Consider the following 15808-nt stretch of genomic DNA (forward strand, 5'->3'; position numbering starts at 1 on the left):
ATCATTGTGGACCTCAGTTATACTCCACGACAGAGACACCACTGGCAGCAGGGTCTACTTATAGTAGATTCTAAAATACCCGACTTAGGAGTCAAGAGGAAAGACAATCTTCTAAAGTAGAAGATAGTTTATTATTTATTATTGGAAATAATAAAAGGGGAAATAGTTTACTCTATATAAAAGAGGTTAACTATAGGATTGCCTAAAAGTGGAAAGGTAGATAGGCCTGACTTTTTAAAATCATACAGACTTGTTTTCAAGGTTCTTAAGAAAAGAGAGCAGCAAAAATTTCTTAATTATTGTCTCTTACTTTTAGTTTCTTAATTACTTTTATTTACAAATATCCATGTTTTGATTATATGATGAGTGGGAAAAAGGAACTTGAAGCTTTTAAAAACTTTAAAAACTGCTCTTAATGAAAATATTTTCACAAAATACAAAATGCATAAAGAGAAAGATGACCTTCTACACAGGCAGAGGCACATGAAAACAGGGCAGAGGCAATGACAGGCCTGAAATTCATCTGTACAGAGAGGAAGGTAGGAGATTCATGGTTTCAGAACATATGTTCTTCCTGCTAGCAAGAGGGTTTCTTAACCTAGGATTTGAAAAACCTCTGAAACTCTACCCCAAACTGCACATGCATGCATGAGCATAGGTGTATTTTACCCCAAGGGAGAAGGTCCATAATGCTCGTCAAATTCTCAAAAAGATCTGAAGAAAGACTACTTAAGCTAGAGATGGTCAGCTATGAATTTGCACCGCTGGGTTCCTAAAGACCTTTCCTTCCTCTTGCTTTTCTAGCTGATGAGGAAAGTGGCATGGATGGAAATCTGTGATTTATTTACCAGCTAAATCTGAAACACAGGGTGCTTAAGGTTAAGGGGTCTTAAGACATTTTTAGATGTGTCCTCACATCAAACACAGGCTGCAAATTGATGGCACAGAGTTTTTGTTTTTTTAATCTGGAACGAATTTCTCAGGAAATTTCATATGCAAATCTGGATTTCCAGCTTCTCTTGAAAAACCGGAAAACTGCCTGACAGCCCTGGGGCTGAGACCATCATGTTCCGGGATGACCACCACCTGCTGGAGCCAAGGAGTAGCTGTCCCCTTCAGACCGTTCTCGACGCTCCCCCCGCGCCTCCCCCCACCCCAGCTGGCCTGAGACTGAAGCAGCATTTATCACCTTGATCTTCAAGCCTGTGCTTCTTTTCTTCTTCTAGGAGAGAAAAAAGTAAAGTACCTCTTGTACCCATGGCTCTCTCAGAAGTAGGAAAATGCCAGACCAAGAGAACCACAGGTTAGAGAAAAATAAAAGTAGAAGTAATTCTTTGTGAACTCTATTCCTGTGCATACAAAATAGAAAGTATGTTGCAAAAGGACACAATATAGGTCATTGCCTTCTGCAAACCTAGCTCTCCACATCATTCATTTACATCATCTGTCTGGTACCTTTAAGCATCTGAATTTGGAACCCACATCTCGCGCCTACAGTAAAATGTGCTATTCTTCATATCCAAAGATGCTACTACTGATGCACCCACACAGACTGCTTTTCTACCTGAAGGCCACTGTCTAGTAAAAGAAACGACCTAAGCTAATCACCCAAAATTCTTTAGGGGAAAGACTTTAATTCATAAATTCATGCAGCAGACATTAATTAAAGGCCTGCTAAGTATAAGGCACTCCACTTAAACCTAAGCAGTTATAAAAATGAGTAGAGCCCTTGAAATACTTCCTCAGGAGTCTCCACCTCCAAGAAGTCTCCTTGCTTATATAACCTTCTCCCCTGCAAGACTGATGACTATTCTGAATCAGGGTCCGTGCTTCTTTCACACATAGACTCCTCCAGCCTGGCCTCTGCTCCCACCTGTCTACAGAAACAGCGCTCACCATGGTCAAAAGACTGCTTTAATCTTTATCTTAAAAGTTTGGCTGAATCTGAATGCCTGTTGACCACGCTCTCATTCGTGAAACTTGGTTACATGGCAGAACTCAGTAAAGCTCTGCCCCAGGCCCTCCTCTCTTTCCATATAGTCCTCCTCCCCAGTGAGCTCTCCTCCTCCTCTGCGCCCCTGACTTGGGTTATCATCTATGTGCCATATACTTCCTTTCCCCTGAGCTCCAGGTCATGAAGTCCCAAGTGTCTACTTGACACCTCTACCTGGATATCTCAAGAGAAATCTTTAAAACTTCCAAAACCTTTCTCCCCAGACCTGATATTCCTCCAGTATACTCATCTTTTTTTAAAAATAATTTTATTTATTTATTTATTTATTTATTTATTTATTTATTTATTTATTTATTTCTGGCTGCACTGGGTCTTTGTTGCTGCGTGCAGGCTTTCTCTAGTTGTGGCGAGCAGGGGCTACCCTTCGTTGCGGTGCGCGGGCTTCTCACTGTGGTGGCTTCTCTTGTTGCGGAGCACAGGCTCTAGGCACATGGGCTTCAGTAGCTGTGGCCCACAGGCTCAGCAGTTGTGGCGCATGGGCCTAGTTGCTTCGCGGCATGTGGTCCGCGGCATGTGGGATCTTCCCGGACCAGGGATTGAACCCGTGTCCCCTGCATTGGCAGGCGGATTCTTAACCAATGCGCCACCAGGGAAGCTCCCAGTACACTTGTCTTTGAACGACACCACTGTCTGTCCAGGTATACATGGCACAAACCTGGGTGTCTTCCTTAATATCTCACTCTCCCTGATGCCCCAAATCCAACCCATTTCCAAGTCCTGCAATAATACTTCCCAAACATCTCTTGAATGTTTCCACTTCTTTTCCATCTCCTTTGCTAGGACACTAAGCCAAGCTACTGTTTTTATTTCATCTACTACAGGAACTTCTCAGTCTCCTCAAATCCATTCTCACCATTTTCTAATCCACAGCCCACCTTATAGTCAGAGTACATTTTTTTCTAACTACACAAATCTGATGTCAATGTCTCTTCATAAAACCCATCATTGACTTAAGACTCTTCGGATGAAGGAAGACCCAGTGCCCAGCATGTCTCAAAAGGCTCTTGACAAGCTAGCCCTGCTGGTCTCTAGGCTTCTCTGAGTTCTCTGAAGGCCCCACGCTCTACATAACTCTGGGCCGTTGCACTCGCCCCTCCTCTGCCTGGGACACGATTCCCCGCCCCCTCCCTCGTCACCCAGTTAACCTGTACTCATCGTTGGGATCTCAAATGTTACTGCTTCTTCAAGGAAGTGTCCCCTGACATCCCGTGCTTTCATCACTTATAATGGTTTGTAATAATATGCTTATTTATTTATTTGATTCGAATAATTAAATAAATAAGCATACTATTTAATTGGAGGATGGAGGAGAAGGCTTATCCATTTTCCAAAATAGATTAGAAAGTCCCTGAGGGCAGGTGCCTTGTCTCTTTCATTCACCATTTTATCCCCCCAGGACACATCATAGCATAGATAGTGAATCAACAAGGAAAGGGAACAGCAAGGCGCTCAGCACTCTTAGAGCCCAACTCCAAAGATGTTTATCAACTGGAGTTTTTAAGACAGTGACATGCCCCAGTCCACAATGCCAAGTAAAACGTGATCATTGTTACCAGAGACACAAATTATTGGGAAACCAGAGGAAAGAGAAAATACTCTGGTAAATGGATAGAAGGCTTCGTGGAAGAAGTATCATGGAAACTTGACCCAGAAGAATGCGTAGACTTAAACATGAAAGGGTATGCAAATTATCAGTTTGTATAATCTAGACAACTTTTTTTCCAGAAAATAATTACTCTTCTCCAAATGTGTTTCAATATAAAACATCTCCCCGTTCTTAACTTTAGGGTGATATCAAGATAGCTCTCACTTTAGTTGTGTCTATTTTTTAATAAATGAAATTTAAAATTTTGTCATATAACAAAGTAAAGAAAGTTTGCAAGTTATCATCACACCAAGACAATTTTCAAATCAAATTTGTATTCTGGGAAACCTACCATTGCTATGAGGCCAAGAGTGCACAGTGGCACTTCTCACCAGAGCTTCATCCACTTTGCCACCTGTGGGATTATCCACATACTGCCGACCCTGCTCCAAGGCATTAAAGCATTCCGTCCAGTAATCATTATTATCTGCTTGCACCCGGTCGTAACTCCAGCTCACACAGGGAAGAGTTTGGCGATTGTTACAGGAAATGTAGTCCAGGAAACTCAGTGAAGCAAAAGGTTGTGTATGTTGATTCTGCAGGAGGAGGAGAAGGCTTATCGGTGGCTCCTGGGATTTTCTGGCTCCTTCCATCTGTGGAAGGAAGGTGGTCTGACACATCATTAAGCGCCTTTCGGCAGCCTGACCAATATCAGAATTCTTCCCAAAAATATCCAACTCATCTTCCAGGAAGAGTCCCGAATTGTAACCAAGTTTGCGATTCATGATCGCACTAAACCCACAGGTACAGCGGTACTGGTCCTCATTGGAAGAATCGGGGATGTAAAGCCCAACATCCGCCCCTTTGATGTTCATGTTGCAGGCACAGATGCAACAGCTGTCAAAGTTTCTGTCTTTAAAGATATTCATCACGGAATCAGAAAGAATCAGAGTCACATAGAGACTGTGAGCTTCAGGAATTGGCTGCATGGTGGCGGGCTCCACAGAATTAAGAGGCCGTGTGGTAGAGGGGGTAGAGGCTGGTGACCCCTGATCGGTGCTGTCATATTTAACAGACCCTTGACCACTGGCAGTGCCCCCTCCTCTGGGAGTTCTTGGGGTCCTGGGGGTTCGTGGTGTGGGGACAGAGAAGCGAGGGGTTGCTGGAGATGGCAAAACTCCTGCTCCACTGTTGCTGGTTGGGGCAGCGCTGTTCAGCGTCACCGGGGTGTTCATCTGTGGTGTGTTCAGATAATCTGGATCTGCTAGGCTCCCGACACTAGGCACATTACTGCAACAAAGAGACAGCACCAAGTGAGGCAGGTCACAGGTGCTGGAGTACACACATAATCACCCCAACCTGGCCTGTGCATTTCTTATTTATGCATGCTATCACTTGGTTTATTCAGTTTTCAATTAAGCCTCATCTTAATCTTTTGAGGGAACTGTAACTATTTTTACAAGAAAACATGATGCTGGATTTGGGCAATGTAGTTTTGAAAAACTGTAACTACTAAATAGAACTTTAACACTTGAGTTCAGATGCCAAAGTAGCTAGAAGACCATAGGATGAAATTTCCATCTAATTTGCAATTACATTTTTGTCATTTTTTGAAATTGAAATTCTGCCAGTGTACTTGTTCTCTGAGGCTATAATCTACATATGATTCTAAAGTAGTTATAATCAAATGCACATGAAAATTTAACATTTTTCTAATTTCCAAAATGTAGTCCTATCTAGGCTAGCATTTTTATAGTAATGAGTGACCATGAGGGAATTCTATTTTAGGAAACCCACTGGCCAGTACTATATTACAATTAATACAAATACTACACATGCTGCTAAAAGGACTTAGTATTAGTTAGGTAGCTGCCCAGTATATATATTGCATCATAGTTTCCAAACTTCTAACAGATCTCTGTAGGGTGGTAGGCAATTCGTTCATTTTTTTATTTTTCAATATGTCATGCATTATATAGCACAATTATTTTTAGCTCCCAGAGACTGATCACACTGTGCTACCTATTTTCTCATAAGCAGCGACTTCTTTTTGGAATAGCCACATGGAAAACAAAACAGTGTCTGCAATGTTCTGCTATTTTATTATTGTAATAAAATTTTCTTGATATATATTCTTACATGTACATGTAAAACAGCGCAGGATTATTCTTTCCAGTTAGAAGGTATCAAAAGAAATAGATTTTTTAAATACTTAAAATTCCTCTGAAATCTATTAATACTGTGCTTAAACTAATGTTCCTCCAATAAAGTACGTATTCATTCACTTATAATTTGAAAGAAGAATGTCATAAAGTAATGGCTCTTCAAATCACTTTCTTATGATTTTTAATCAGCTGTGCCTAACTTATCAACCTGAAGATCCAAATCAGTCACTGCAACGAAATGTTAAATCTGAGGCACAGTGGTATCTTTGAGTACAGATAACAAATGACCCAGAAACCTTGATCAGCAATCACTGCTATCTCAGAGACCAAAATAATAAGAGTGTAATAATGATCTTTACTCTAATTGGACTCCTTTCAAATTTTTCTGTTCAACAAAATCCCCAAATTATTATGCAGTTCATATCATAAAAGGAACTATGACGATTAACTGAAAACCTAAATAATTTAATTCCTCCCGAGGCAGTAAAAATGGTTTATTATCTTGTACAGCAACCTGACTTTTCCCATTCAATAAAAATGAATTGAGTACCAACCCCATGCTAGATGCTGCATACGCAACAGTGAAAAAGAGAAAGAAAAGTTAGCTCATAGCAAGTATGACAGGCATCAAGTGAGTGCTGGTGTGCTCTGTGACAAAGTGGGGGTCCAGGGCGACGGAGACCACAGCAGGAGGACTTCCCATAACCTAGAACTGTCCTGTCCAGTAAGTAAGGTAGTCACTACTCCATGTGATGAATTTAAATCAACTTAAATAAAAATAAAAATTCAGTCTTGATCTCAACTAGCCACATTTCAAACGGTGCAGAGCTACAACATAAGGGCAGTGGATGCTGCACTGGAAGGTGCAGATACAACCACTTATTTCATCAGAGACAGTTCTATTAACAGCACCAGTTTAGAATACCAAGAATCTTTGGGGTGGCAAATGATAGATTTGATAGATCTAAACAATGATCTAAATTATTTGTTATTGAAACCAGCAAACAAATAATCTAAATTATTTGTTATTGAAACCAGCAAAGGGTTGCATATCATACAGCAAAGGGTTGCATGTCACTTTTTGAGATGCGTGTGTGTGTAAGAGATTAAGCTGTGGAATGGGTTCGGAAGCTGCTGCACTACTTGCGAATGGCCTGCTAACCCCTGGTGTGCTAGTTGCTCTAGCTGTGCTGGACCAGTCTCAAATTAAATAAGCTAGGGTACAACTGCAGAACAGCAGCAGAGAACTAGCCAGGCCCCCCCCCCACATCCAGGGTGCTTTTGAACACATGCTTTCACACTGCTGGTGGTTGTGGAAGTACTCAGAGTTCTCAGAAAAAATATTATGTGGGAAGTAGGGCAAGATAACCCCATTTTAAAGGGAAGACCCAGTAAAATGGTCATTTAAGGCCATACAAAGACTAAACAAAAAAGGCAGGAATCTGAGCCCTGTGACTCTATAGCTTTACTTCCCCAAGTCTAAAGTTCTTTTAAACCACTTCTCTGCCACACTTTTTCATTTCCATACAGACTTTATATACACAAGCATAAAGCCTGTTTATAAAATTAAACTTGATTTCATCAAGATGATTTTTATATGAGGTCACAAAGAAGTAGCCCACAGACTGGACCTGGATCATAAATTTTTCTTATCTCCTAGAATGTAACTCTGGATTCACTGTCAAGACATTTCTTTTTTTTTTTGGCCGGGGGTGGGGGTGGGGGTGGGGGTGGGGGTGGTGGTGGGGGTGTGTGCCTTGCCGCACGGCTTGAAGGATCTTAGTTTCCCGACCAGGGATTGAACCTGGGCCTAGGCAGTGAAAGCACGGAGTCCTAACCACTGGACCACCAGGGAATTTGCAACTGTCAACATTTTTAAAAAGGAAATACATTGATACATTTAATTCCAGGTCTCCAGGCTCCCACACTCCTGCTTGAACAATTCCCTGTATTTGAATAACAAACAAACAAACAAAAAGTCCCTTTAAAAGGGGTGTACTCTCAACAGTTCATCATTGACCCTGCTTGCTCCCATTGCCTCTCACAATGACGCCGAGCATCAGTAGTGCCAAGTCTTTTGCTTTGCCCAGTCCATTTCATCCACATATTGCTTACCTGGTCCTGATAGAAATTTGAGTTTGTGGCCTTTCATTTTATGGAATTTAAATTATTTTATTAAGAAATTATCACTCAAAGGGGAAACTGATTCTACACTGTTGCAGTAAGAACTTTTTTGGTGACAGTATGAAACATGTCCAAGCTACGATAAACACTTCCTTTTCCTTCCCCCGTATCATAGCACCATTCTGTTGCTGCTTTCTTATGTGACATGGGTCAGCAACAGAGAAATTATCATGTGAATACTTAATTTTAAAGTGCCTTAAGTAAACACATTTGAAATCATCAAATTATATAAAACAAAGTACTTACCACCATCACCCTAAAAATATTACCCACTCCAACTAATGCTTGATTCTGTGATAAACACCGATTTGACATTGAATGACCATGAACATCATGGTTCTCTATACAAATAACCTTAATTTTTCCATGTATATGAAATTTAGTTTAGAAAATTTTCAATGTATATTTTCAACAGAAAATAATATGCACAAAAACATGAATGGCCAATAAACGAAAGTTTCAAATGAAATGCTGTCATCATTTAAAGTAAATATTTAGTTAAGAGAAAAATCAGGAAGCAACCTAAGTGTCCATCGACAGATGAATGGATAAAGAAGACGTGGCACAGTGCTCGCTTTGGCAGCACATATACTAAAATTGGAACGATACAGAGAAGATTAGCATGGCCCCTGCGCAAGGATAAGATGTTAAAAATGAATAAATAAATAAAAATTTAAAAAGAAGATCACTATAGAACTATTAAAACAAAACAAAAAAACCAACAAAAAAGAAGATGTGGCACATATATACAATGGAATATTACTCAGGCATAAAAAGAAACGAAATTGAGTTATTTGCAGTGAGGTGGATGGAGCTAGAGACGGTCATACAGAGTGAAGTAAGTCAGAAAGAGAAAAACAAATACCATATGCTAACACATATATACGGAATCTAAAAAAAAAAAAAAGTTCTGAAGAACCTAGGGGCAGGACAGGAATAAAGACACAGACATAGAGAATGGACTTGAGGACACGGGGAGGGGGAAGGGTAAGCTGGGACAAAGTGAGAGAGAGGCATGGACATATATACACTAGCAAATGTAAAACAGATAGCTAGTGGGAAGCAGCCGCACAGGGAGATCAGCTCGGTGCTTTGTGACCACCTAGAGGGGTGAGATAGGGAGGGTGGGAGGGAGACGCAAGAGGGAGGGATATGGGGATATATGTATATGTATAGCTGATTCATTTTGTTATAAAGCAGAAACTAACACAACATTGTAAAGCAATTATACTCCAATAAAGATGTTTAAAAAAAATCATATTAAATACAGCAGATAACTCAACACAATCCCAGCACATACTTGTAGCCATCTCTAATGAAAGTGGCTGCAGGTGGCATGGGCAGTTGTTCAATTTTAGGAGGGATTGCCCACGAAGGCCGAAACAGACAGGCATCAGGAATCTTCAGAGGTAGCAGGCATTGGCTCGGCAACATCTTCAGTGGAGCAAACATGGAGGATCCCACAAAAGGTTGAAAAGTTGGAACTTTGTGCACATATGAAAAGTCCTGTGACAACAAAGTGGGGCTGGTGATAATGCTGGTAAACAACTTTAGGACACACCATAATAGCAACAAAAATCACTATAATTTAATACTTCTCTTTTATCTGATCAACAGAAAAATGCTAAAGCCAAAATTTTAAATTAATCAAAAGACACTATAATTACCTCATGACCTAATTCAGAGAACTCTTAGGAACTTATGTATACATGGCATACAGACAATACTATTTTAAAGAAGTTGTATAAAAATCTGCTTTAAAACCACCTTGTCTTTGTATAACTAATATATTGGCAATTACCTTTATTTCCTCTGGCTTGGGACTTCCTAACCCGTCTTCCACTTCCATTTTGAATTCAGTAAGCTGTGTTGAAACCATACTGACCATAGGGCTCTCCATCATGCCTAACGCTGTCACTGTCTCTGAACTGATTCCATCTTTATAATTCATCACAGGAGAAAATGCAGGGTGCTGTTCCAAAGAAGGAGGGGTGGGGAACATCCTTTGCAGGTCTGCAACTGCTAAAAAAAATAAAGATAAAAAATAAGAAAAAAAAAATTTGTAACAGGCCTGACTTCTAAAAAAAAAAAAAAACAACCTAGTTCATAGCCAGGCCCTCTAGTTGGCATCAGAAATAATGCTGATTGAATGGTCATATCAGTTACATAATAGACTATTAATAATGGAAGTATCTAAGAAGAAGGCCATCAGCAGAAAATTATCCTTTGCTGCAACTTTATTACTATCCTCTTGATGCTTTATGATTTGGCTTCACATTAATTATGTGAACAAAGTCTACATAACATACATTTTTTCTTCCAACAATTGATTCCCTGAAAAATCTAAGGAGATGAAACTTCATAGTCAGGATTAATAATCCTATCTAGAACCAAAAGACAATTTATTGAAAATCAGCTGGGAAAAAAAGTATCTTTTAAGAAATACTTAGATCAGTGATTCTCAACCTTTAAAAAAAAATCATTGTTATATACATGAGGTTAACCAACATCACTAATAGTGTCTCATTAAGGGAGTGATTCTTAAGTAGGAGTGTATGCAATGAAATGCAAGTTGCGGTTGTGAAATTTGGCCACTAGGGGGTGTCCTGTACAGCAAATATATTTACACATTTGGAGCCACAAGTTCAAATCAGTGATTTGGAACCATATCTGGTGTCCCAATTTCCAATCACATTGCTCTTTCTAGCAACTTCAATATTTAAACAGGTAAATAGTAACCACTGAACAGATCTTAATATGACTTATAGCTCTGAATCAGAAATTAATAAAGAATAGCTGTACCATGCTCTGACCTGAGCTAGAGTCTAAGGTAGAGCTGTATAGAGAAGCAGCAGTGGGCTTGGTACCCCAACCCACATGCTCCCAGCACAGCGCTGTTGTGGTCTGGTCACTTCCTCCCTCAGGGCCTCAGTTCCATCATCTAAAAGGGAAGGCTTGACTAGATGTGTGATTCTCATGAGGCTTGCTTTCTTTCCTTTCTTTATGGGGGGAGGGGACAGCCTCCACGATATGGAGCAGAAAAAAGGTGAGAACCTCTGCATTAGACGATTTTTACCACGTTTCCTAGTTAAACAATTATATAATCCTGAATAATTTACCCTCTCTTGGCCTCAGGGGCAACAAGGGGAGAACAAGGCCAACAGGCAGGGTTTCAGATCTAAACTTTCACTTCCATTAAGAGAAGCTGCACTTCTATTTATTTTCTACAATACAATTCTGTATGAGATTTCATTAGACAAAATGGTACCTGCTGCTGCTAAGGAAAAAAAGTTTTAAAAGACAGAAAAGAAGAAGAAAACCTAGAACCCCCAAGTTGATCTTCAAGTCACCTTGCTGTGACAGTATTTTATCCTTAAGAACATATAACAATTCACAGAATTGGGGATACAAGCCAAGCCAGAAACTATCATAGAACCACTGGACAGACTATATAATTGGTAAGTTCTGTGGCTGAAAAACACCTCTTCAGATGTAGCACCAACCAGATCAACACATTTTTTTTTAAAACAAGGCTAAAGACTTTAATATAAAGTTGAAATACATTCATCATCTTTAACTTTTAGTCCCTATACATTTTCCCAAGCCAAAGAGCAGCTACTGGTCAATTTTAATATAAAATTAATTTGTAAGTGGAGTATTTTAAACCACAAGCCTGCTTCATAAAATCTTCAAACTCATATTACATGACAAATCTTAATTAACGAAGTATTTGGAAAATATGAAACTATATAAATTCACTTTGAGTTAAAATGACAATGAACTTAAACATAGCCTTTCCTTAATTTATTAAGTATTTGGGCTGTGGTACAAAATTTTATCCTTAAATTATTTTATTAAATTTGTTTTTAAATCTTCCCTAAGAAATGTAATAAAGGCATTTTCCATTCAGGGCTGCTCAACTTCTTTGATGTTACCTAACACAGTTATGTATCTCAGTTTTCAAAGCCTCAGCCACCTTGATAATTTTTGTCAAAGGTAAAAGAGAACATACACAAAAAGCATGGATGAAATGAGATTCCACCTGCCAGAGATTCACATTAAAAAGTGGTCTTCACCATTCTTATTATCAGATATTCTTCAGGAAGACTCTTAACCTCTCTAGCTTCAATTTCCTCATCTACAAAATGAGAATAATATTTCCCTCATTTTTTTTTTCACAATAAATGAGATAAAGTATGCACCGAAGTGAACACTTTGCCACGTACATCTAAACACTCATAAAGTGATGAGAGTCAGCAATAATTAGTCCTTCCTCCCAAATTTGTTTGATTAGAAAAAGATGGAAATGCTGTTCAGTCACAGGGAATGAATTTCTGAAAAGAAATCACCCTAAAGAAGTTTTCAGATGAAAAACAGGGAACTGGACTCAAAGTGGGTAAGGCAGAAAGAAAATAGAAACCCAGAGAAACATTCTGGTCCTCCAAAGTAGAAATACATGGCTTGCCTGTTCAACCTTCTTCCCATAAAATGACTAAAGTGAGTGTGGGGAACAGCTACCAGGATGGACTGGAGTTGACATGTCTTTCCCACAATGCTCCACTTACTTATACCCACCTATCCTCAAGATCCATTGCACTTCAGCAGGAGCTCACCATTAAGGACACCAACCATCTCCCGTTCTGAACATCAAGTAGTCATGCACAAGACTGAAGCCCTCCAACAAAAGCATCATCACTAATTTCTCAGTATTCTTCCCAGCCCAGAGCACCTAGCAGAGTCCCTTACAAATAGTAAGTGTTCTTGTAGAATAAAATGTCCAACTCTTTCATTTTGCCTCCTCAAAGACCCATACTTCAAAACTGACATGCTTTCAAAGACAAAAATTCATAAGCGACTGGTTAACAATAAAACCTAAGAAAAACACTTCTGTTAACACAATACTATCTTAACACAGACTTGATACTAAACTAAACCTCACTGATACTGTGTGTCGCTTTCTTCCATTATTATATACACAAATGAATAATTATGGACCTATGCTGTCCAACACAGTATCCACTAGCCACATGGCTACGGAGCATTCAAAATGGGCCCATCGAACCTGAGATGAGCTGCATGTATAAAATATACCCCAGATTCCAAACAGTTAGTACAAAAATGGAATGTAAAACATCTCAATATTTTTATGCTGACTACATATAAAAATGACACTGTTTTGGATACACTGAGTTAAAATATATTATTGAAATTAATTTCACATGATTCTTTTTACTTTTTTAATGTAACTGTTAGACAATGAAAAATTACTTATGCGGCCCTCCTTTGTGGCTTACCTTGCACTTCTGTTGGATGGTGTTATTCTAGACATTACATATTATGTCTCTCCACTTCCATGTACAGTAAGCTACTGCAGAGATGATAGTTTCTTGCCATGTTATTTTCATTGCCATGTCTTGGGAGGAAATACTATGTATATGTCCCCCCCCCACACTTATACACACATACTTTGACACATTAATAAGATCCTCTTGACCTTGGTTTATCTATATTTTCCTCATGCCAATATTTTTGCTATATTTCAAATTCATTAATTTTTATAATCTGTACTTTATCATAAAATTCTGAGTAGCTTCTTTTTGAAACAATTCCTTTTGGAATAAAAATGAGAGAAAGAGAGAGTACACGATATACTTTACTGGGTAATGACACTTACTAGCAGGATGGTTTGTGAGTGAATAATCTTGGACAAATTATCAGACATTTTAACATTTAACATCGCTACATATCATTTAATGTCAAAAAAAGCGGGAGTAACTGGTTAAATACAAGGGAAAAATTCATTCATCTGCCCTATTCCAGATGAATCTGCTTTAATAATGTTTCTTTTAATCTGTGAGTTTCATGTTTGTAAAATTCTGCAGTACAGAGTAATAAGAAAAGAAAAATGTTTAATTAAAAAAAACTACAGCAACTGGCTGGCTATCATTCATTTTCATACATGTCATGCTTGAGAAAGCTTTGCATATTTTAAAAAGCTATGGATCCACTAAAGCTGTCAAAATCCAATCTCTGTATACTTGACACTTCTACATTTGAGTAAATCAGCACTACATTTATAGGTTCATAAAACTTTTTGACTCATCCTTATGACATGGTGGTTTTTCCCCTCAATTTGTTCGCATTACCAGCTGAATTAATGAGAAGATATTAAAGAATGATTTGCAATGGAATTGTGTTTCAGCTTCAGAGTATCCATAAAAACTATCCTGACTTTCTTTTCTCTTGTAGAATGTTTCTTAGGGTAAAGAATAGGTAGAGAAAAGGAAGTTTCTCTTTTTGTCCACATACATAATAAAACCAGTTGATCTCTTAAGGAAACACAAAAACTTCAGTATCTGTTGGAAAAAGGACCACAGAAAACAAACATTAATTATCCTTGTGTGAATTAAATTTATGAAAACTGAAACATTTTACACAAGCTCTTGCAGTGGAATATCGCTCTGAAAACCACTATGCAGCATTTCTCCTACTAGGAAAGGGCTATTACAAAAACAAACCTAAAACATGTTTTTCCACATTTTAAACCACAGAAGTTAATTTGAAAACAAAAGGAAAAGGAATTCAAATTTAAATGGGTCTCTTAGCTGCCTGCCACCTTAGGAACACCAATTTATACAAGTTTTAATTCACTGCCAGTATTCTGTTAAAATGGGGGGGGGAAGGAGGGGAATCTCAGACAAGGCACCACTGAGTATGAAAACATTATATGTAAGTTATAAGCAGTGAGCTGAAGCTCAGTTTCCTTTTCTTACTTGGTGGGTAAGGAACAGCAGCTCTTCCATCCTTCCCAAGAGGTCGGTCTTCTGTCCCAACTGTAGGCATTTTTGATGACCGTAGTGCAGGTGACACAGCCTAAGAACAGATTATTATTATTAAAGCGGAGCAACACATTTGTATATAAGTAGGGTGATAGTCCACTATTCCTTAGAGTGTATGCCTATTGATATTTTAAAATAAAGGAAAGATGCTTCCTTATATAGCATTCATCAGGTGAACTTCTAGGAATACCAGCAGACAGTGACACAGAAGAGATGGTTACAAGCTTATCAAGTATGAGAAACAGACTGACTGAGTCTTCTTGTCATGGATCTGGTGAGGGCAGACTGTGCCATCAAAGCAGAGCTTGCAGACCTTCAGCAAATCTTCCCTCCCGGGTCATTAGAGACGCAGTTTCAGGGACACAGTAATCACATTAGGGTGGTGCCTCCGAGTAGTGACTGGTTATCAGTCTGGTTTTCCTTCTGTTTGGAAGCAGGCAGCTAAAAGAGAGGACCTCAAGCCCTCCCAAACTATTATTCTTTTATTTTTCACCACAAAAAAATACATATCTCCTATTCCTATTTCTACAGTTACTGTTCATCTTCATGAAAAATAACCTTATCTCACAAAATTATTGAAATACACAGAGGTTTTTCTCTGATTTGTTATTCAAAACAAATTAAGTCCCTTAGTAGGCAAGATTATCTTTAAGAACTCAAATGAATTGATGGCAAGATAAAATAAAGTAAAAAGATTCTCACAAATAGAAGGCCTTTTATTTACGTACACTTATTCAACATCATAGAGCTGGAAACATAAAACTAACTTTAAAACCTATGAGATGAAAACTTGGACAACAGTCTCCCAATTCCAGTTACTAATAAGATGAATTAGTAAAATGATTCTAAGGTAAACTGTTCCCTTGATTAAATGTCAGGCTAGAACTCAAAGTAGAAACAATCATTTCAGAGAAATGAAAATTAGATAAACAATGTCCAATCTCCTTTGCATATTAACATTACTAACAATATATTCAAACAGCAGAGTAAACATTTATTCATTTAGTCCAACAGTAATTCA

General features: G+C 38.6%; 1 protein-coding gene and 1 non-coding gene across 3 annotated transcripts in view; one reads left to right on the plus strand and one right to left on the minus strand.

Moving 5' to 3' along the window:
• MED13L (mediator complex subunit 13L) overlaps positions 1-15808 on the minus strand; it is a 290008-nt gene that overhangs the window by 24642 nt on the left and 249558 nt on the right. Inside the window, exons 14-17 of one of the 2 annotated variants that reach the window (XM_057526151.1) lie at positions 14722-14821; positions 9750-9967; positions 9249-9454; positions 3952-4889 (exon numbers count right to left, since the gene is read on the minus strand). In XM_057526151.1, the coding sequence (XP_057382134.1) occupies positions 3952-4889; positions 9249-9454; positions 9750-9967; positions 14722-14821 (1462 nt within the window). Of the gene's footprint in view, positions 1-3951; positions 4890-9248; positions 9455-9749; positions 9971-14721; positions 14822-15808 lie in introns of both variants that reach the window. The other variant, XM_057526150.1, reaches the window with a different exon arrangement.
• On the plus strand, positions 8516-8623 carry LOC114238775 (U6 spliceosomal RNA). Its single transcript, XR_003624060.1, has one exon. It is a non-coding gene; the product is annotated as a U6 spliceosomal RNA (small nuclear RNA).

This window comes from Balaenoptera acutorostrata, chromosome 13 (genome assembly GCF_949987535.1).
Source record: "Balaenoptera acutorostrata chromosome 13, mBalAcu1.1, whole genome shotgun sequence".
In the NCBI taxonomy this organism is placed as follows: Eukaryota; Metazoa; Chordata; class Mammalia; order Artiodactyla; family Balaenopteridae; genus Balaenoptera; species Balaenoptera acutorostrata.